The following is a 22,960-nucleotide window of genomic DNA, read 5'->3' on the forward strand; positions in this document are numbered from 1 at the left end:
ACAAGTTAGTTAATGATAAATGTAGTTATAATCTATACTAATATTATAAAGCTGAAGAGTTTGTTTGTTTGAACGCGCTAATGTCAGTAATTACTGGACAGATTTTAAAAATTCTTTCAGTGATAGACAGCCCATTTATCGAAGAAGGCTATAGGCTATATATCATCACGCTACGACCAATAGGAGCAGAGTACCAGTAAAAATGTTACAAAAACGGGGAAAATTTTGACCCATTCTCTCTTATGTGACGCAAGCGAAGTTGCGCGGGTCAGCTAGTATGTTATATGTGGTGTGTCACCTTGGCGACGAGCATGGCGACGGCGAGCGAGACGGGCACGACGCTGAGGCCGGCCAGCGTGAGCTGCCAGCCGTAGCTGAGCGCCAGCGCCGCGCCGAACAGCACGGTGCCCGCCAGGTTGGCCGTCATCGCCACGTGGTGCCCCACGCCGCCCTTCAGCTTCTCCATGTCCCTGCACACCACACGACACAAACATAAGTAAATATTATATCAATTATGAGATTAAGTTAAGAAAAATTATGCAGAAAGTCAGTGTGAGTCTCTATCAGGATTGTTGTAAGTACTATATTCTTTGTTCTCCGCCCGTACTTTTATGGGTGGAAGGCGTGATGTTATTTATGTATATATAAGCAAATAAATGAAAACAAAATTTAAAGCGTTCTAAGGAATGTACAGCGTTTTAGTATCTCTACATAGCATTTTGTCTTTGCATTAGAGTTATAGTGTATAGTACGGCTACTCGCCGATAGATGGCAGTATATACAGTTTATTGCTGTTACTAGCATTACAAATATTTATGATTTATTCTTTTTGCAGGAGTTGTTGTGAGTTTGTGTTATTGGAAAATTAGCATCAAAAATATTTTTTAAGTGGGATTACATAAAAAGTATTAAATTAGAATCGTATAACGTCATTATGATAGTAGTTTTATTGTAACAAGTGTGTGGTGGTACTGACTCAGTGATGGAGGAGGCGAAGTTCATGGTGGTGTTGGTGTCGAAGAACGCGATCTCCTGACTGATCACCGAGCGCAGCAGCCGCAGCCGCAGCCGCGTCACCTGACACACAGACAAACACGTTTAATATACATATACAATGAACTGTAATGATGATCATAGAATGGTACCAGTAACGGCTCAGGTGGAAAACACAAAAAGTTTATTAGTCAAGATTATTTGTAAGTTTTATTGAAATACAATAAAAATGCTGGAATTCTTTGGATCCTTGACGTCTTTGATGTTGATAAACGTGAGTTCGAATTGATCGTGCAATGGAAGGTCTTTAGACCACAATTTAAGGAAAGCATTTTTCACAGACGGCAGTATCGATTAGTTATTACTGAAAGAAACTAGTTCTTGCAAAGTCCGCTAGGGGCGCTGGTTGTCGATATTCGCTGGAAGTAGAACATTTCCCTCTTTCTGTTAAGAGATTAGTTACAGTTAATTATCGTGTATGCTCACCATCCTGGCGGCGGCCCAGCCGGCGAGCGTGACGCCGGCGGCGGCGGTGAGGATGTGCGCCAGGATGATGGCCGCGCTCGCCGCGCCGAACGCCGCGCTGTCCTGCAGCAGCGCGTCCATGTGCAGCGACCGGTTACCCGCCGGACTGCAACCAATAATCATTATGTATTAAAGAAGATTTAGTTTTGTTTTTAACAATTATTTAGACTTCATCAGAAAGAAGTCTATTGAAATCGATGTCACTTTAGTGGCATTAATGAGGATCAAGAATCAAGGATAGCGCACGTAATCTTATTTTCAGTATTAAAATATCACATTAAACTATAACTCGGTTTCAACATGGTTGCTTAGCAGTCGAAAAAATACGACGTTAAAATATTTTTTAAATATCTTATTTAATACTGTGTTATTGGCGGAATTAGGCATAAAGCCTGAACCGCGGACCCCAGAGACTCATTTCAGCGCTACTAGATGGCTTATTCTTTACTTAACTTAAGCATTAATAACTTATTGCAACTTTAAGGCAGCTGGTCATATCAGACCCTTATCCATGAGCAATAATATACCATGTTTTGTGTAACTTGTCAGAAAACTAAATAAAGCAGTAAAACTGGTTCAGGGAATTAAAATATAAGTAGTTTAACTTACATCTGTTGTCCTCCGCCGAACGCCCTGAGTATGTAGGCGTCGGGCGCGACGAGCGCGGCGCGGTGTCGCTGCACGAAGAGCGCCGTGAGCTCGCCGTACACCACGATGCCGCCGATGGTGCCCAGCGAGCTCAGCAGCGCCAGCGCCGCGCCCAGCGCCGTCACCGCGCACTCGCACACCGTCGCGTAGCGCCACTGAAACATAATGAACACAAATAAGTCATGTGTAACATTGATGTGTGGTGGCAATCCTGCATAAAAATGCATTTTTGAAAACTTTTTCAGATGTTCTGGTGACGATACAATTCAAGACTGTGGGTGTCCTTGTATCGGGATTTTTTTATTTTACAACTGAAATTAATATACGATCTGTTCATTTCAGTTGTAAAAAACTATTCCTATTGTTTATGGATTCGATATCTGAATGAGTGCTGAATCCATGGCAGAATTAGAGGTGCTTAAAGCTATCAAAAGCTTTCGAGAAATCAGCGAATATTTAATGGAAATAAACGGTATTTATTAAAAAGTTTGAATTAAAAAATCCTTCCCTTTATTATAAGATACACCAAAGATCCACAACTAGAACCATATTATCTAAGTAGCATTGTAATAAAACATTTAAAACTAAATTAAAACGACTCATCATTATATATTAAACAACCACAAATTTATTTATTAATCAGTCTTGGCGATGTTATTCGGTCACTACTAACAATGTAGGTAAGTAATACAACTTTACAAGTAAAAATAATTAAATAACCACAAAAAACCAAGGAAACGACGCGTCTCGTATACTCACACACAACACAATATAATATAATATATGACATGTATAATCCTACTAATATTATAAATGCGAAAGTTTGTGAGTATGTATGTATGTTTGTTACTCTTTCACGCAAATACTACTGAATCGATAACGATGAAATTCGGTATGTAAATAGCTGCAGACCCAGAATAACACATAGGCTACTTTTTATCCCGAAGTTGTCGAGGGATCCAGATTTACAAGGGAAGAGTTTCCACGCGGACGAAGTCGCGGGCGGCCTCTAGTATAATATATGTATAATAAAACATTTATGTGTGTGTGTGTGTGTGTGTGTGTGTGTGTGCATTAATAGTGAGTGGTCATAAATCTTTGTATCGAGATATACACCGCTATTGTTTCTTACTGTTATATACAATTATATACAATATATAACTTATACATAAATAACTTAATGAATGACAGTAAAACTGTATGACGCATGTTGTAATCTCAATTCTGTTTTCCTATATACTAAATAACTATTTTTTTCAGGCTGAAAATAGCCTTTAAAAAATGAAAGGTTCTGGATGGTTACTTAGCAGTCAGATTAATATGACTTGAAAAAAAAATGTGTCTTTGGTATAAAAGTTTTCACAGAATAATAATAAAGTTCTGCTAGTTTTGTCTTCGAAGCCTACCTATTAAAACAAGTGTAATTTCAGGTCATACATTTTCTAGAACTAAAGTGGACTTTCCATGAAAAAGATAAAAGGGTGTGTGAAAGATGAAACAGATGAAAGGATGAAACATAAAACTCTAATAAACTTTTAAATTATCTTTTGGGTATCTCCTAAGTCAAATTTATTCCGAACTTAACTCATATATATTACTAGCTGACCATGCAAACGTAGTTTTGCCATAAAAATTAAAAAAAAGTGTCACTTAGGGGCATGAAAAATAGATGTTAGCCGATTTTCAGACCTACTCAATATGCTCACAAAGTTTCATGAGAATCGGTCAAGCCGTTTCGGAGGATTACGGTAACGAAAACTGTGACGCGAGAATTTTATATATTACCTAGATGTTATAGTGTGGCATTCGTTCGTAAGAAATACTTTGAATACAAAACACTATGTTATCTGCTATGCAATACATAGGGATTACCGGCGCAGCTGAGCCGTCACCTTATACCCTTGATTAATTACTTTCCTTGTTTATAAGTATCTTGAGTCAGAAGTCTCGTGACTCAGAGCAACCCTTCTTACTCACTCTAAAACCCAGGGAAATCAGAAAATGTACCTTGAGATTTTCCACACACCTTCATGACAGACTTGTCCGCTGTTTTGAGGTTATACCCTATAACCTATACTCGGGTCATTTCATACGTGAAAACTAAGTCATGTCATTATATATTATCTGTGTCTCTCACTCACTACACATTGTCACATTCACATGATTCTTTTGATTATGACGTAGTGAGCACGATTGTAACGGCCTGAGTATAATATGTGTATTATAAATGCGAAAGTTTGTAAGTATGGATGTTCTCTTTAACGAACAAACTACCGAATGGATTTTAATTAAATTTGGTACATTGATAGTTTACACCCTGGAGTAACACATAGAATACTTTTTACCCCGGGAAATCTTTTCACGTGGACGAAGTTGCGGGCAGAAGTTAGTTGAACATAAGTGTAACTTAATGTAGATAAAAAAGGTTTTCAACCGCAAGTTATCGCATGCTAAGCACTAAGCAGATTTTGATAAAGTTCGCATCAAAGTACATTTAAACGTCTGAACTGTCATTGTGTTTGACACACACACTGTAGTTTATAAACAGGTTATTATTTAATAAAGAACATTGCTTAACACAATTTTAGCATAATAATAGTAAATTAAACAATTACGCAACATAGGCTCGTATATGTTGTTACGTGCCGCTGACATCGCCTCGCTAAGACCAGAATAAACTTCATAAAAACTCAATTAACATTATAATATTAATTATAAATGATATAAAACACAGTCGGAACACAATCTGGAACTTTCTGTATACTTGTGACGAGCGTTTTTCTTTTCTATTGTTATTTCATGTTGAATAATAACTGGTTTTATTAGTGAAGAACTACACATCTTATATACTGTTATAAAACTGGAGATATTGTATGTTTTAACTCGTTAATCTCAGTAACTGCTGGTCCCATTCGGAACAATCTTTCTCGGTTAAACTTATATACTCGAGTGCGTTTATGCATGTGGTTTTAAGTCAGCAAAGCTGAGCGGACCCGTTAGCCATACTTGGTGAAATGCATAATAAAATGTCTGAAGAAGTGTAAAGTAAGGAAATAAATTTTGAGATTCTACAATGTTTTAATAGCAAACAACTATCAGAAAAGAATTTTCTTTGAGGTAACTTTCATATTCATATATGTCATTATATGTATATTAAACTAGAGGCAGCTTGCGACTTCGTCCGCGTGGAAACCCTTGCCGTGTTAATCCCGAACTCCGGGATAAAAAGTAGCCTGCGTTATTCTGGGTCTTCAGCTACCTACGTGTCAAATTTCATCATCATCGGTTCGGTAGTATTTGCGTGAAAGAGTAACAAACATCCGTACATACTCACAAACATTCGCATTTATAATATTAGTAGGATAGTAGGATAGTTGATAGCTTTCAGTATAATACTGTATTAGCTGTACAGTGGTGAATAAAGTCATGGTCATAGACTAGTGTCAGTTGGTAACGGTGCGATGTTCCCACGGTCGTGACATTAGCAAGGACGCCGCGAGAGGTCGCCACTGCGCCACGCACAAATTATGTAACAATTGTATTATATGGCTTCAACACTCCTGGATAAGTGGCAGTTAGCTGAACTAGGGAAATCTTGATAGATTTGTTTGTGTATTTGCTGTTTATTTATTTATAGCTGACCCGCGCAACTTCGCTTGCGTCAATTAAGAGAGAATGGGTCAAATATTTCTCCGTTTTTGTAACATTTTTTACTGGTACTCTGCTCCTACTGGTCGTAGCGTGATGATATGTAGCCTATAACCTTCCTCGATAAATGGGCTATCTAACAAGATTTTTTCAAATCGGATCAGTAGTTTCTGAGATTAGCGCGTTCAAACAAACAAACTCTTCAGCTTTATAATATTAGTATAGATAGATTACTTAGGCTCTTATATTATGTAACTAGCCTTAAGAATAGTATACAAGACTGTTTGTTTGTTTGTCGTATGGTTAGTGGTCAACCTATTGTCAAAGTTGTTCAAGCCGCCCGAGAGGCCTTTGACGTGGCTTAACGACTGTTATCTTAGTAGACAACAACCGGGACCGACTTTTTACATGTCCTCCGAAGCACGGAGACGCCCAGCTCAAATACCACTATGCAGTCACCCATCTATGGAATGACTGCGCCAACGGTTACTTAACCCACAGATCGTCAGGTCACTAAATTTAATTCGGCAATCAGTAACAAAGGGTCTTGTTAGTAAATAAATGTTAAATTTAACTTATAAAAGAAGATTTTAATTAAAATATTTATTTATATAGGTCATTGGTCCCGTGACCGCTACACAGTACACAATAACATACATACATACATACATACATACATACATACATACATACATACATACATCCATACATACATATACATACATACATGAACCTTAATATCTTAACATCAACATATTGCTGACTTTGATTAAACACACAACACTCGAGTGTTTACAACATTTAGAAATAAAATGTAAATTACACCTTAATTTAAGTATCTAAAATGTCACCGTATTTTCAAAAATACCTTCTTATTTATAACAGGTACTGAAAAATAATATTAAATTTAACCCATTAATGTCTCACTGCTGGGCAAGGGTCTCCTCCCGTAATGAGGGAGGGGTTAGGCATTGACCCTTTACCTTCAAGAACTGTTCTAAAGAACTCTCAGGCATGCAAAGTTGCATCACGATGTTTTCCTTCACCGTTATAACAAGTGATCATTATTTCTAATACACACATAACTTGGAAAAGTCATTAGCGTGTTGCCTCGGGTTCGAACCTGCAATCACTTGCGTGGGAGGTATCAACTTATACCACTAGGCTATCACTGCTGTATCCTGTATTATGGTAGGGATTAAGTCTTGAGTCCACCACGCTTGCCTAGTGCAGGCTTGCATCCTTTAAAAACTGTTTTAAAGATCTCGCAGGCATGCAAATTTAAACACTATGTTTTCCTTCACCGTTACACCTAGCTAACTACACAACCTAATAATACATTAGTAACCTAAAACTAAGTAACACGGAAGGCGATATTTTAGCAAAAAGGTCTTATTTGTAGCGATTGTTGCGGAGTGGCGAAGGTGTGAGATTATCCCGTCACTTCAAGGCGTCACGTCAGTCTCAATGTCGTGGGACACACACACACACACACACACAGACGGACAGACGCGAGTGACGCCGCGGGACAATGCTGAGAATATACTGATTAACTTGTTATTATCGTAGATCTGTTCATTGTGGTGTCTGATTCAGTCTGTGCTGACAAGTGCATGGCTGAATCACGAGGTTACTCTGACATTGAATGAAAATAGTGACATTAAAACCAGCTTAAGGACGTTAGTTAACAACAGCTGCGGTGATCGATCTCTAAGGTTAAGCTACGCTTGCCGAGGTTGTCTTGTGGATGGGTGACCATCTTATACATATCGAGATCCTTCATGTTTCGGAAGGCACGTTATCTGTGGATATATCGGCATCTATGATATATAACTCAAAGGTGACTGACTGACATAGTGATCTATCAACGCACAGCACAAACCACTGGACGGATCGAGCTGACATTTGTCATGCAGGTACATGTTATGACGTAGGCATCCGCTAAGAAGGGATTTTGATCAATTCTACCCCTAAGGGGATAAAATAGGGGATGAAAGTTTGGATGAAAATTCTGTCCTAAGTCACCAACCACGCGGACAATCGCGGGCAAAAGCTAGTTTTAACATACATACATACATACATACGTACGCCATTTTCCTATAGGGGTAGGCAGAGTTCAGAGAACGCCACTTACTACCGTACTAGCTACGATTCTACTATTTCTATAAACTTGTTTTACGTTATTTTATGACAGTGATTATCTAAACGTAATATTATGTAAACGTCCCAAGTTCGAGTCCCCGGCGAGGTCCGGCGTCAATGCGTGGGAACATCATCACGGCGGCGACAATGAGCGTCAGCAGCGAGGTCACCACTCTGTAACTACATCTATACTAATATTATAAAGCTGAAGAGTTTGTTTGTTTGAACGCGCTAATCTCAGGAACTACTGGTCCGATTTGAAAAATTCTTTCAGTGTTCGATAGCCCATTACCGAGGAAGGCTATAGGCTATATATCAACACGCTACGGCCATTAGGAGCGGTGTAGTAACGAAAAATGTTACAAAAACGGGGAAAATTATAACTCAATCTCTCTTATGTGACGCAAGCGAAGTTTCGCGGGTCAGCTAGTAATGTTATAAGATCTAGCTGATATCGCAGTTACATTTGTTTTAGCACGTAATTAATTTTGTATTGCCGAGTGACAAGGACTTGTAAATACAACTAATTAGGATAAGCTTTAATGATAATAATTAATATTTATATTGTTTATTTTCTTGGACTTTACAAAAATACGCAATCAGTAGACCTGGAAGTACCACTTATAGTTTACACAATTTGACACTAAAATTATAGATATAATGTAATAGTACATAGTTATCATCTAAGTAACACGTTGCCTAAATATAAAAACGTGAAATAAAATTAGTTCCTGCGCAATCCGCTAGGGGCGCTGATCAGATTTGGATATAATTTTTTTAATTTTTTTATAGCCAGCTCCCGCGCTAAGAATTGCTCTTGTGTCGTGGGAACTCTTACAAACATACAAACAACGGACACAAAAAGACAACTATTTGTGGATCGCACAAATAATTGTTTCGTGTGGGAATCGAATACACGACATCTCTGCACAGTGGTATTGGCCTTAACCACTGCGCCACGGAGGCAGTCAAATCTCGATATTGGATAGTTGGTTAATGTAGAAAACTGCTTCACTATTCAGACAGTAATAGCGAACATAACTCGTTAATCTAATTAATAATGTAACTATAAATAGCTCAGCAATGTCTCCACAAACAGAAGCTATATAAGTCTAACAACATAACTAGAATTATTTCTCGTTTACTCACAATATTTGCATGATGAATGCGTTCTATATAGGTATACGCGTCTTATGTAGGGCTGCCAGATCCAGCCTGATCATTTCCTGGACATTTCTGGGGTCCAGAACTTGAGTTAGATTTTCGGATGTACAAAAAAAAGAGGGCTTAATTCGACATTTGCAGATGTAGTATCGTATTTTTGTAAAAAAGTTTATCATAGTTGTGTGCCCACCGGTCGGTAAACGATCTGTGGGTTAAGCAACCGTTGGCGCGATCATTCTATAGATGGATGTCCACATATTGGTATTTGGACTGAGCGTCTCCGTGCTTCGGAGGACACGTAAAACGTCGGTCCACACGATAGATCGAAAAAAGTATTTTACTATTATTTTTCAATTCCGGTGACAGGAAAGTAAAATTACTGGACGCGGGATGACACGAAAAATTGCGGTACAATCCCAGAAATCCCTGGCGTCTGGCAACCCTAGCCATATGCGTGGTTTATGCGCGTTATAGACGCATAATATGCGCGTAAACGTGTGCTCTACATGCTGATGGGTGCGCGTGTGAAGTGACGCGGGTTACGAGCTTTGTTCAGTACGTGAGGTGGGTGCTTACCGCCCTTTAGGACAGGAACCATGTGGTGGTGTGACGAGACTGCTAAACACATTAGCCTCCTTTGTGTAACGCAGTTGGGTAAAATACGGTTTAATTTTAAGAATCGGCCATTAAAATTTATTCTGTAAACCAGTAGCTCGATTCTCTACTACTATAGAGTATCGACAACCGGCTAGTTATCGAAAAATCTATACTAATAAGAGTGTGTTGAACGCGCTAATCTCAGGAATTACTGGTTCAATTTGTAAAATTCTTTCAGTGTTAGATAGACCATTTATTGAGGAAGGCTATAGGCTATATATCATCACGCTACGACCAATAGGAGCAGAGCACCAGTATTTTTTTTTACAAAAACGGGGAAAATGTTGACCCATTCTCTCTTATGTGACGCAAGCGAAGTTGCGCGGGTCGGCTAGTTTTGTATAAAAATCTGATGAGCGCCTCGCCAAGTGAGTATTTTATCGAACGTGGAGTGCAGTAGGTCTGTGTAGTTATAAGTTCATTGCAGGAAGCTCCCTCAGCCCTCAGAGGCATGCGGTCACTCGTCCGTCCTGTCACACCGGTCGTGGGCGAGATTAACGTGGCTTTACATGTTCATTATAATGTAGAGCAAAACTTACATTGACTAACCGAACAGGCAGATATTAAATCAAACATATTGATAGCTTTTGATGTTGTATTCAAAACATGAAAATGCAATAGAGTTAATGACAAATAGGTTCATACTATGCTCTACATCGGGCTCCCAACGATTGACATAACAAAAGCTCTATTAAGTTTCCTATTTGAAAAAAAAAGAAAATGAAAATAAATCTTAAACTACATATGCAGTAGTCCCCACACCGGGTATGCCCGTATCATGCCTTAACACGTAAGACTAAGAAACGACTTACCCGGTTAGAGCATTTATTTTAGTACTTGGAAGTTAAATTATGCACAATTCGATGAATCAAAAAAGTTTAGTCACTGTTGTACATGAATAAGATCCTTTTATTTAAGGTCGAGTGTAGTTTTCTTTCTATATACAATGCTTTCATTTACCCCATAACCAACTCTTAACTGGCTGGTCAAGGACAACAATGTTATATATTAATAAGGGCTCCCTAATTAACGCTATATAACCACTTATACTAGCATGAGTCACGCAACTTAACAATAACTAGCGTTACGCACAATACGCACCCCTACAATCATTAATTGTAATATATTTTGTTCAAATTGCGTGTTACTTTATACTGCAGCTTTTATAAATAAAAAAAAAATATCATTGGACAACTCACACACGGTCTTGTACTATGGTAACCAAATAACTGATAAACATACTTATATACCTACTTCTAAATACATATAAGATACTTTAAGACAGATACATTAACAACCAGGCTCAGAACAAATACTTGTGCTCATCACACAAAGATTTGTCTCGGGTGGGATTCGAACCCACCACACGCGCTTTGGTTATTGCGGCGAAGTGACCACTTTAATCACTGCGCCAAACGTGCAGTTAAATGTATACAGTTTCAGATATTTTCAGGTTGATTTTACAAACAAGCCGTGAATCTCTTGCTGATTCGTCTCACAAGAAACGAGCATTTCCGAAACGATTCACTCAGAAACCAGTAAAAAGTTTACTTGCGAAAATAATTGTGTTTTAAATTTGACATTTCATAACCCTGATTCTTTTTACACCAGTAATGTTGTTCTGAGTCAGGTACTTCCGATTATCTTAATTATAATCATAATTAATGGAAGTTATTCGAAAAACTAAAGTGACGAGTTTATTGAAATAATATTCTCACCCTTGATGATGCGCCGTTTTCACAGAAACTTAACAAATGCATGACAAACTACAATAAATCAATACTTCATTCAATGACTAAGTTTACAGAGGCTATTTGTAATTGAGAAATTAATGGCATTATAAGTGCTTTTACCCGTATTTTAATCACGTAGTCAAATTTTCCATGATTTTAACATGATTCCTTATAATTTTCTTTCTCTTTATCTTTTGTTAGTCAGGGATAATTTAGTTTTAATTAGTGAAAGGTTTGAATCAGGTAGTTTCAGAGATAACTTTCAATCTTTAAGTTCTTGCTTAATTTATTTTTTGTTTAGGTTACCTACTCATTATTTCATTCATATGATATATAAATGAAAAGCATACATTTCATATTATTATCATAAATGCGAAAGTCTTACTGTCGCTTGCATGGTTTAACCGATAAACAAAAAGAAAACAATATTTATGAAATTTTGCTCGGACATCATATTTAATTAATCTCTCTAACCTGAAAGTTACTACGTGTATAAAGTATACTATTCATATCATCCCTTAGACAAAACTTTATACGTGAACGAAGTCGCACGTGTATACTAGTTATGTATATTCCTATATCATAAAGTTCATAATACCACGCTTTATATAACAACTTTAGTTCAAGTCACAGTGATCTGAGTTATTTACTTATTTATTTACTTTGTATAATGGTATGCAGTCTACAGTCCGCACAGAGCACGTGTTACACACTCTAGCAAATATATAAATACATAGGTATGTATATAACTCAAAGGTGACTGACTGACTGACCCCCGGTTGCCGAGATACATTTAGCTGTAGTTTATCTATTCAAATTTCATTTAAAATCATATAAAAATGCTGTTGAATAGATAAACTACCACTAAATGTATTCAGAAACCGGGGGATGGTAATCTATCAACACACAGTACAAACCACTGGACGGATCGAGCTGACATTTGTCATGCAGGTACATGTTATGACGTAGACATTCGCTAAGAAAGGATTTTGATCAATTCTACCTCTAAGGGAATAAAATAGGAGATGAAAGGTTGTTTCAAACTTTGTCCATTTTAAACCGATAAGGCTGAGACTTTGCATGCATAAACCTAATATGATATAGGCGTCACATAAGAAAGGATTTTGATAAGTTCCATGAAAGGTTGTATGAAAATTCTGTACTAGGTCACGGACTACGCGGACCAAGTCGCGGACAAAAGCTAGTCCATACTAATATTATGAATGCGAAAGTAACTCTGTCTGTCTGTCTGCTACTCAATCACGCCTAAACTACTGAACCAATTTGCATGAAATTCTGTATGGAGATATTTTGATACCCGAGAAAGGACATAGGCTGTATATCATCACGTTACGATCAAAAGGAGCGGAGTACCAGTAATTAATGTTACAAAAACGAGGAAGAATTTCACCCATTTTCTCTTATTGGACGCAAGCGAAGTTGCGCTGGTCAGCTAGTACTTTATAATATGGCACGCAATTCGCACAGAGCACGTGTAAATCTCTAGCTAATAGCTCTATATGTATGTATATAGGTAATTGATATGCAAATAGTTTAAAATAACTGCGTCTGTTTATTCATGCATTATTATATACTGGAGATAATTGATTTATTTATGTGAATAAATCAATATTATTGGAGTAAATTGCTCGGGGAGATTATTTTCTATATTTTGTTCTTCCGCTTCATTGCGTCTGAAAGGGAAAACTAAAAGATTTTTACACGGTTTCAATGAATATCGAAAGTAATTATTGTTAAAAGTTATTGGAAATTGGATACACGAACATTTAGCAAAATCGTGTTTAATATGGAAGAACATTGTCAAAAAAGAGTGGTGTAGTGGTTAAGATCACCACTCCGCTACCTATGCATCGGGAGATCGTGGGTTCAATTCCTACACGGAACAATTATTTACAAAAAAATGTTGTTCTAAACGTCTTGGGTCTAAAAGTCTAAACTAATAAATACATTTTTCAAAAATTACACAGCCCTTACCCTGCACTTGAATAGCGTTGTAGACTCAAGGGTTAAGGTTATCCCTCCCTCATTCCGGGAGGAGACCGTTACCTAACAATAAAACAGCAATGTTTTCGTGTATTAGGTCGGGGAAAAGGTCTTTTCGCATTATAGTATGTATGAACTCGTAATAAAATCTTTTCTCTACACAAACAAGCTCGATATTTGGGTACCTCACGAGCTCACTGAAAGAAACCCAATGAACCGTGTACTCATTTGTGATTCTTATATTTAATTATTTATATATTTATTACCGCCTTGAAGTCAAAGAGATTTTATTACAAGTTCATACATACTATAATGCGAAAAGACTTTTTCCCCGACGTAATTAATATACACTAGTAAATAGACATTATCCTGAAAATACCTCAACATTGTGAAGCAATTATATCAACGGTGCAATTATCAACATAAATATTCATAGTACTAATGTATTCAAATATCTCTTCCTTCTCTCGATACAAACTAGCAGTTCAGTTCAGACGTGATCTGAATCACGCAAGATGCCCGTAGATCATGGACAGTGATCATGGGCCGGTGATCATGGCAGATCACGGGACGAGATCACAATCATTAGCCTTGTTAGCCTTTAATTAAGAATTAATTAGATTTACTGGGAATATGCTGCTTGTTCATTAGGGCTCTTACAGTCTGTTTAAGCTTAAAAAGACGTTTTCTGTGTGTGTAAATTATTAGGTAAACAAAATCATTTTTTATATAATTTAGGTTCTTTTCTAGTTAAATTAATTGGTAATCGTATCTGAAATAATGAATGGATCTTTAACATTGTGTTGTAAAAAATGTTTGGCGATTAAAAAGAGTGTCCAGGAGTTTGTTGTCAGCTCTTCTCATTGGCCCTACCTTCCGAACTGGCGGTAAATTCACTCTCTGTATCATTGACTATCATAAGTGTCAGCATTTGACCTATATGAATAAATGATTTGATTTTGACATACTTAGTGTTAAAGTCTCGTCACAAATTTTCTACGTTCAGTCCTAAGAAGGATTTAGAATTTTTTAAAGAGAGCTAGAGCTTTAGTCATAAAGGCGTAATCATATGGAAATATATTTATTAGAAACTCTTAGTGAGACAGCCCTACATCGACATCGTTATTGAACTCCAAACGTGATTCACATAATTACATAATCCATTGCGTGTTTGTATCGAGCATGCAAATCTGCCGCCGCTACGGGAAGTGCAGTGGTCGTGAACTTTGCAATACGATCGCTCACAATCGCGGTCTCGGGTCATTTCCTTATCGTAATGTATTCATGTATTTATGTATTCACTTTGTATTCCATCCATCATTATTACAACTTAATTGAGATTTATTTCAGTTAATTACACTAAGTTTTGTACGTGACTTTGTCCGCATAACTTAGCACGAAATCATCTCGATTTTTACATAATTTGAAACATTTCCCGAACATTTGGACACCCTTTTCCTACGCTCAGAAGTTTCAGCTGTGCGTTGTTTATCTGTCAGTCAGTCATTCAGTCAGTCATTCACTCAGTATCAGTAACGAACAGTTTTTTTTATTGATTGGCAAACTATTCAATCTAAAATAAGTCGCCGAAGCTCTACGGGCCACCTAAAACACAATATTTCAGAAATGACTATCTATATTTCGCATCTTAACTGCAAAACTGCTGGTTTCCTTTTGATAAAATATTTTTTTAAAAAAAATCGCAAAATGAGATAACAGGACATTGAACTCGGAAGTGTATAAAACAACTTTATGACGCTTTTAAATAAAATTTTATATTAAATAAATTCAACATAAGATTTAAGTAAAACATTAATTGAGGCTATAAAAGTGTTGCACTGATATACGACTATAATAAATATAATATAACATACAAAGTGCACACAATCGTTAATTAAATAACTGCAATTATATAAAGATGTTTTAAATCTGTTATAAGTCGTGAGTAGTTTCCTTCTTACAAATATCTTCCTTGAACGTCATCAGACAGACATGAGTCAGGTTATCTGACGCTAGAATAGCTAGATTAACCAGTTGCGCTCACCGGTCGCTAAACGATCGGTGGGTTAAGCAACCATGGCGCGGTCATTCCGTAGATGGGTGACCGCAGAGTGGTATTTGAACTGGGCGTCTCCGTGCTTCGGAGGGCACGTAAAAAGTCGGTGCCGGTTGCTGTCAATTAAGATAACGGTCGTTGAGCCATGTCAAAGGCTTTCGGACGGCTTGAACAACTTTGACACTAGGTTGACCACTAACCATAACATGAGAGAGAGAGAGTTATAGAAAACAGTGCTTTCTATGGAATTGAGTTGTGAGAAATGAGGAGATCCGCAGGAGAACCAAAGTAACCGATATAGCCCTAAGAGTTGCGAACCTCAAGTGGCAGTGGGCAGGGCACATAGCTCGCAGAACCGACGGCCGTTGGGGCAGAAAGGTTCTAGAGTGGCGACCACGAACCGGGAAACGTAGTGTTGACAGGCCCCTCACAAGATGGACCGACCGACCGAGGGTTGCCGGAGTCCGATGGATGAGGGCGGCCCAGGACCGGTCCTATTGGCGCTCGATGGGGGAGGCCTTTGTCCAGCAGTGGACGATTCCCGGCTGAGATGATGATGATGATGATGAGTTGTGAGAAATGTAAAACATTAACAAGAGACGAAGAGATACAAATTAAGTGACGCATACTGTAACATTCGGAGAGACAAACTTACGAATAATAAACAAAACAGACCAGAAAGTAAAAAAAAATGTTTCTTTTTTTATGGATTTTATAATAATTGATTTTGTTAAATTAAAAACTCTTATTTCCTGTTGAGCCGGAATACCGTCAGGTAGAGCACACGACTGATGACTTTACCTGGTATACAAGATACAGAGGTATATGACCTCAACTGCCATTATCCGACCACTCACTGAATCACTCACAACTTATTTACAAAAAACACAAAACGGATCGTATTATTTGGACTTCAGACAATAAGCATTTTCTTCCTTGAGAAGAAAAGTACAGGAAAATGGCAATATTTTTTGTTGTATGGTTAGTGGTCAACCTAATGTCAAAGTTGTTCAAGCCGCCCGAGAGGCCTTTGACGTGGCTTAACGACTGTTATCTTAGAAGACAACAGCCGGGACCGACTTAATAAAATAAAAATAAAATAAAATAGCAATAAACTTGTAAATGAATTTCTCATACTTCTGCCTACCTCTTCGGGGAATAACAGGTATGATAAAATACCTTTTACAATATATTTCCGTGTTTCTCAAACATATGAGTCAGTGAGATGTCAGATATAGCATTTAATGTTGTAATATACTGATGCCATGAGCAATACCACATAAACAAACAAAGATCGGTACCGCGGTTCTCTACCACTATCGACTATCAATTACCGGCTATAACTATCAATAAATTGTGTATGAAAATCTGATAGTAGGTTCGAGACTCGCTCGTAGCACGAAAATACTCATTCGTGCAAATTCAAATTAAAATTCAAAACATCCTTTATTTCGTAAACTTCGCACAAAGTATTTGAAATAGTCAATATATTGTATTTATTTTGTCCGTTCGATCCACAAATGGTAGTTTCGTGTCTGTTTGTACTTTGTGTCCGTTGTTTGTATGTTTGTAAAAGTCCCCGCGACGCAAGAGCTATTCTTAACTCAATAGTTAGTTAAAAGTCGGTTTAATAGATACATAGATAATATAGCAGTGGGTTTGTTCTATTTAAATCATTTTCCATTATCCTCCATTACAATGTATTGTGAGGAAAACTGTTGGTTCATTTAAATACAAGTAATGTTATGAAACTGTATCGATGTTTACTTACAACTCACTGCCGGTTAATGATAATTAATTATTGATCGATCACGAGGAGCTTTTCTATGAATTATTGCTGACATATTTTATTGACTAGTTGCTCCTCCCGACTGCACCTGAGTAGTTCATATCTCGACAACGACACCTAATAATAGAAATAATAAACGGGAATTATAATACAATTGTGAATTTAAATATACATATATATTTAATATCAATTTAAACATTGATTCCTGTCTTACTGAAACCACATGAAAATGATTTCAGTTGGGTTTGTGTGTGTTAAACAACTGTCAGACATGTCATTCATCACGATGTTTTCCTTCACCGTTATAACAAGTGATCATTATTTATAATACACACATCACTTGGAAACATTGGTGTTGCCTCGAAAACCGATACAACAACAAAAAACCCATACTAATAATTTAAAAAACTGTAGAGTTGGTTTGAACGCGCTAATCTAGAGAACTACTGGTGCGAATTTAAAAATTATTTCAGTGTTAGATAGCCCATTTATCGAGGAAGGCTATAGGCTATATATCATCACGCTACGACCAATAGGAGCAGAGTAGCAGTAAAAAATGTTACAAAAACGGGGAAATTAATGACCCATTCTCTCTTATGTGACGCAAGCGAAGTTGCGAGGGTCAGCTAGTACATAAAATAAAGAGTTAGTTCCCAATAGTTCAAGTCAGTTTTTACAAACATCTAATTAGAGGCACTTTGACCTCTTGTATACAAAAAATACCCAAATATTATAATAAATGAGGAAGTTTGTATGTACATATGTTTATTTTAGACTAGTGGTAGCCCGCGGCGTTGCGTGCGTGTGGGTTATTCCACGCATTGAGCGTTTCCGTGTGCTATGACATAGTTTAAACATGCATAATCAGTTTTCATTCAATTTATACTAATACATATTATAAAGCTGAAGAATTTGTTTGTTTGAACGCGCTAATCTCAGGAACTACTGGTCCGATTTGAAAAATTCTTTCAGTGTTAGATAGCCCATTTATCGAGGAAGGCTATAGGCTATATATCATCACGCTACGACCAATAGGAGCAGAGTACGAGTGAAAAATGTTACAAAAACATAATTGAAAAGTTTTACTGTTTCTTACGCTTTAATGTCTATATTGCTTAACTGTTTTTTTTTATGAATTTGAGCATAGAGATAGTTACAAGCTAGGAGAGAAATTTACAGTGCTTTGTTCAAAATTGTACCTTTAGAATTTTGAAATTAGTTAAATGTTAATTATCGTGTCTTAAAACACTAAATAGTATGGCATCTTCCATAAGTAATAAATAAATAGGTAAATAAGTGTGTTTTTCCAGATTAAATCAACTTTTTATAGTTCCCACAAGTAAATATTAGTTGTTTGTTAAATTTAACTGTATTTGTTATGACAACCACTTGAACCACTGCGCCACGCGGCGACCACGTGGACACATTATGTACATACATACATACATAAATTATACATAACGAACATCAAATTATTAAAAACTAGCGACCGCCCACGACTTCGGCCGCGACTTTTCCCGGTTTTATAATATTTTTTATTGCTGAAGGTGTAAAAATAAGTTTTTCCCCTTTTTTTGCCTTAGGGAGGGAATTTACAAAAATCCTCTCTTAGTGCTCCTCTACACTTACTAAGGAATGTTCATAGCAAATGTCAAGTTTGTACGCTCAGTAGTTTCGGCTGTGCGTTGTCCATCAGTCAGTCAGTAACGGAAGAGTTTTATATATATTACATATATAATAATATATATTACTAGCGGACCCGACAGACGTTGTCCTGTCTAATCAATAAAAAAATAAATAAAAAAACATTGTCCAGCGGACAAAATTGTGAATACAAACCATTCTCAGATCCCCTTGGACACACACAAAAAAAATCATCAAAATCGGTCCAGTCGTTTAAGAGAAGTTCAGTGACATACACACTTACAGAAGAATTATATATGTATATATAAAGATATTAATATATGTATATGAATATAATGAGATGAATTGTACAAAAACTGGTGAATATTGCGTGTTAAATAATAAATAAAGTTGCGGTCAATACATACATACTTATGTATTATTATAATTGTGTTATTTTTATTTCCGTGTTACAAAAACCTAATAAATTAACCACTAACAAGAATAACTGTCGGCCTGAGTCATGAGTTTGATTCTCGCTAAATTATCAGATAAGTACTTAAGTAATTATATTAATTTTGGACCAAAAGACAGCATTTTTAAATGTCCCAATGGATTATGGAGCAAGCAATAATTGATTATATTATACGAAATACGAACTTTGTTTTTTTAAAGACAACTCCCGCACTAAGTATTGCACTTGTGTCGCGGGGACTTTTACAAACATACAAACAACGGACACAAAGTACAACCATTTCGCACAAATAAATTAATTGTTCCGTACTGTAATCGAATCCACGACCTCCCTATGCAATGGTAGCGGCGCGGAGTGGCGTTTCAAACCCCCGCGCCAGCCATGGCGGCAGACAAACAATATTATAAGGGAAAGTGCCGAAAATATTATAATTTCTCCTAACATGGTCACACACAGTATGACGTCACTAAGTCATTATGTGAAACGCTGGGAAGTCCCCGGCGCGGTGTTTCGGCACATACTGTTATATACTCGTAAACTTGAAGATGAACTCTTCCGAGCACTAACACTAAGTAATCACCGCGGTTTTGTTCGCGGAGGAAGAATCACATTACTTCCTTTACCGAGAAAATATAGTCGAGAGGTTATCTGTTCATTACTTTATGTATATAGCCCCTGGTTTCTGAGGTACATTTAGCGGTAGTTTATCTATTCAATAGCGTTAAAACTCATATCAAAAAGCGCTATTGAATAGATAAACTACCTCTAAATGTACTCAGAAACCGGGGGTTAGACTAGCTGTGACTAGTGACTTCGTCCACGTGGTTTGTGACTTAGGATAGAATTTATATATAAAATTTCATCTCCTATTTTATCCCCTTGGGGTAGAATTGGTGAAAATCCTTTCTTAGCGGATGCCTACGTCATAACATGTACCTGCATGACAAATGTCAGCTCGTTCCGTCCAGTGGTTTGTGCTGTGCGTTGATAGATCACTATATATAGATAATGAATATAAATATTATAATGTGTGTGCGTGTGTGGTTTTCCTCAACATAACCGTTCATAGCGACCGGTTATGTATCGTGCAGGTCTCAGTGACAGCGGGGAGCGATGATACACAGGCGATGTTATAAGCGGTAGCGGAAAAATAGGTTTATAAGGTATGATTTATAATTGTAGTCATTGTTTTAAAATGATCTATTTCCTCTACTTTTGGGGAAAACAGTCAATCTTTATAAAATAAACTAGTTGCGTAGTGCGCGATCCACAAATCATTGTGTCCGTTGTTTGTATGTTTGTTAAAGTCCCCGCGATACAAGAGCAATTTTTAGTGAATTCATAAATCTATACTAATATTATAAAGCTGAAGAGTTTGTTTGTTTGAACGCGCTAATCTCGGGAACTCCTGGTCCGGTATCTTTTTTTTTTCTTTTTTTTTTCTTTTTTTTAAAAAGACAACTCCCGCACTATGAATTGCTCTTGAGTCGCGGGGACTTTTACAAACATACAAACAACGGACACAAAGCACAACCAGACCCGAAACAATTATTTGTGGATCGCACAAATAATTGTCCCGTGTGGGAATCGAACCCACGACCTCCCGTTGCAGTGGTATCGGCGTGGCGACCTAAACCACTGCGCCACAGAGGCAGTCAATGGTGGAGTCAGAGGTATGAAAAATTCTTTCAGTGTTAGATAGCCCATTTATCGAGGAAGGCTATAGGCTATACATCATCACGCTACGACCAATAGGAGCAGAGTACCAGTGAAAAATGTTACAAAAACGGGGAAAATTATAATTCTCTTATGTGACGCAAGCGAAGTTGCGCGGGTCAGCTAGTAATAAATAAATTTTGTGAACAGATTTTTACACAACCTGGGATTGCTATGAGTCTGCTAAATATCCAATTAATAGCTAACTTAAAGCTCATCTTTACTTCAATGGAAATCGGCCAACACTCTCAGTGACACACGCACATACACTCTACGTCACGATGTATATGTATATGTGTGTGTTAAACATATATAATGATGACGTCACGGTGTCCAGTCGGTCAATATTGATCGATAGATCATGTTATGTCATAGTCATGAGAAATAATAACTGGTTTAATTAGAGGTCGTAGGTAGCAACGGTAGCGTGATTTATTATATGTACGGCCGTATGGTGTTTGAAGTAGATAAAAAGGGCAATAGAACAACCTGTTTTCGATTATATGCAATCACTTTAATTATAAAGTTATGAATCATAGATATCTATACTAATATAATAAAGCTGAAGAGTTTGTTTGTTTGTTTGTTTGAACGCGCTTATCTCAGGAACTACTGGTCCGATTTAAAAAATTCTTTCAGTGTTAGATAGCCCATTTATCGAGGAAGGCTATAGGCTATATATCATCACGATACAACTAATAGGAGCAGAGTAGGAATAAAAAATGTTCCAAAAACGGGGAAAATTTTGATGGTCTTATGTGACGCAAGCGAAGTTGCGCGGGTCAGCTAGTTAGCTATATGATAAGCTTTTTAGATATCTAAAGATTTATTTTCTAATAAACAGCGAGCCTTTAGCGACAGCTCGTGACATTAACAATAAAATATTTTTTTCCTACTCATGGCATAGGACCAAATCGATGTAGTTACTTAGGCTATGGGACACGAATATCAATGTTAGCTTTATCATCTGTCCCTTTATTATATAAAACTAGCGGACCCGACAGACGTTGTCCTGTCTACACGTCTTTAATTTGAAAATTTTAAACTTTTTTAATAATCTAAACCATTCTCAAGGGTGTGTTCAAGGGGATCTCCCTTGAACACACACAAAAAATTTCATCAAAATCGGTCCAGTCGTTTAAGAGAAGTTCAGTGACATACACACTCACAGAAGAATTATATATATAAAGATGCCCTTTTACTTGCGCATAAAGCCCCTTAGACCTACAGTAAATTTCGTAAAGTTTGCGCAAAACATTTGTTTTTCAATATTACGCAATATGAATCTTAAACGATCAGTAATATTGTGCAATACGCTATATTGTGAAAATATTGATCATCTATCTGTTGGAGAAGTTTTTGTTAGCCTTTACTGTCCCACTGCTGGGCAAAGGCCTCCCCCATTTTTATCCAACCCTCCCTATCTCCTGCTATGCGTGTCCAATTAATACTAAAGGCATCTAGATCGTTACGCCAGCGCTTCTCGGGTCTGTCCCGACGGCTATAAGGAAGTGGGAAGAAAAAAGAAATCTCATTCAAATTAAAGTATATTTAAGATCTTTGGGTACGCTTAAAGGTATACCTAACTGTATACCTTTCACAAGTGTCGGGGTATTTCCAGCGCCGTTCTGAGAAGGCCTGCCATTATATCAATAGCTAATGGCGGCCGATTTAACATGTTATTATAATTCCTTTAACGTATGGTATGAGCTATGAAATAACTAATACAAGAGGAAAGGGTATGTCATAGTATTTCATTGAAGATGCGATGATAACGCAGTATAAAT

General features: G+C 37.1%; 1 protein-coding gene across 1 annotated transcript in view; it reads right to left on the bottom strand.

Moving 5' to 3' along the window:
• LOC142984853 (multidrug resistance protein homolog 49-like) overlaps window positions 1-22,960 on the bottom strand; it is a 66,127-nt gene that overhangs the window by 13,256 nt on the left and 29,911 nt on the right. Inside the window, exons 2-5 of the mRNA XM_076132707.1 lie at window positions 2,128-2,321; window positions 1,480-1,624; window positions 977-1,077; window positions 299-470 (exon numbers count right to left, since the gene is read on the bottom strand). Of these exons, the coding sequence (XP_075988822.1) occupies window positions 299-470; window positions 977-1,077; window positions 1,480-1,624; window positions 2,128-2,321 (612 nt within the window). The remainder of the gene's footprint in view (window positions 1-298; window positions 471-976; window positions 1,078-1,479; window positions 1,625-2,127; window positions 2,322-22,960) is intronic.

The sequence above is a fragment of the Anticarsia gemmatalis genome, chromosome 28 (assembly GCF_050436995.1).
Source record: "Anticarsia gemmatalis isolate Benzon Research Colony breed Stoneville strain chromosome 28, ilAntGemm2 primary, whole genome shotgun sequence".
NCBI lineage: Eukaryota > Metazoa > Arthropoda > Insecta > Lepidoptera > Erebidae > Anticarsia > Anticarsia gemmatalis.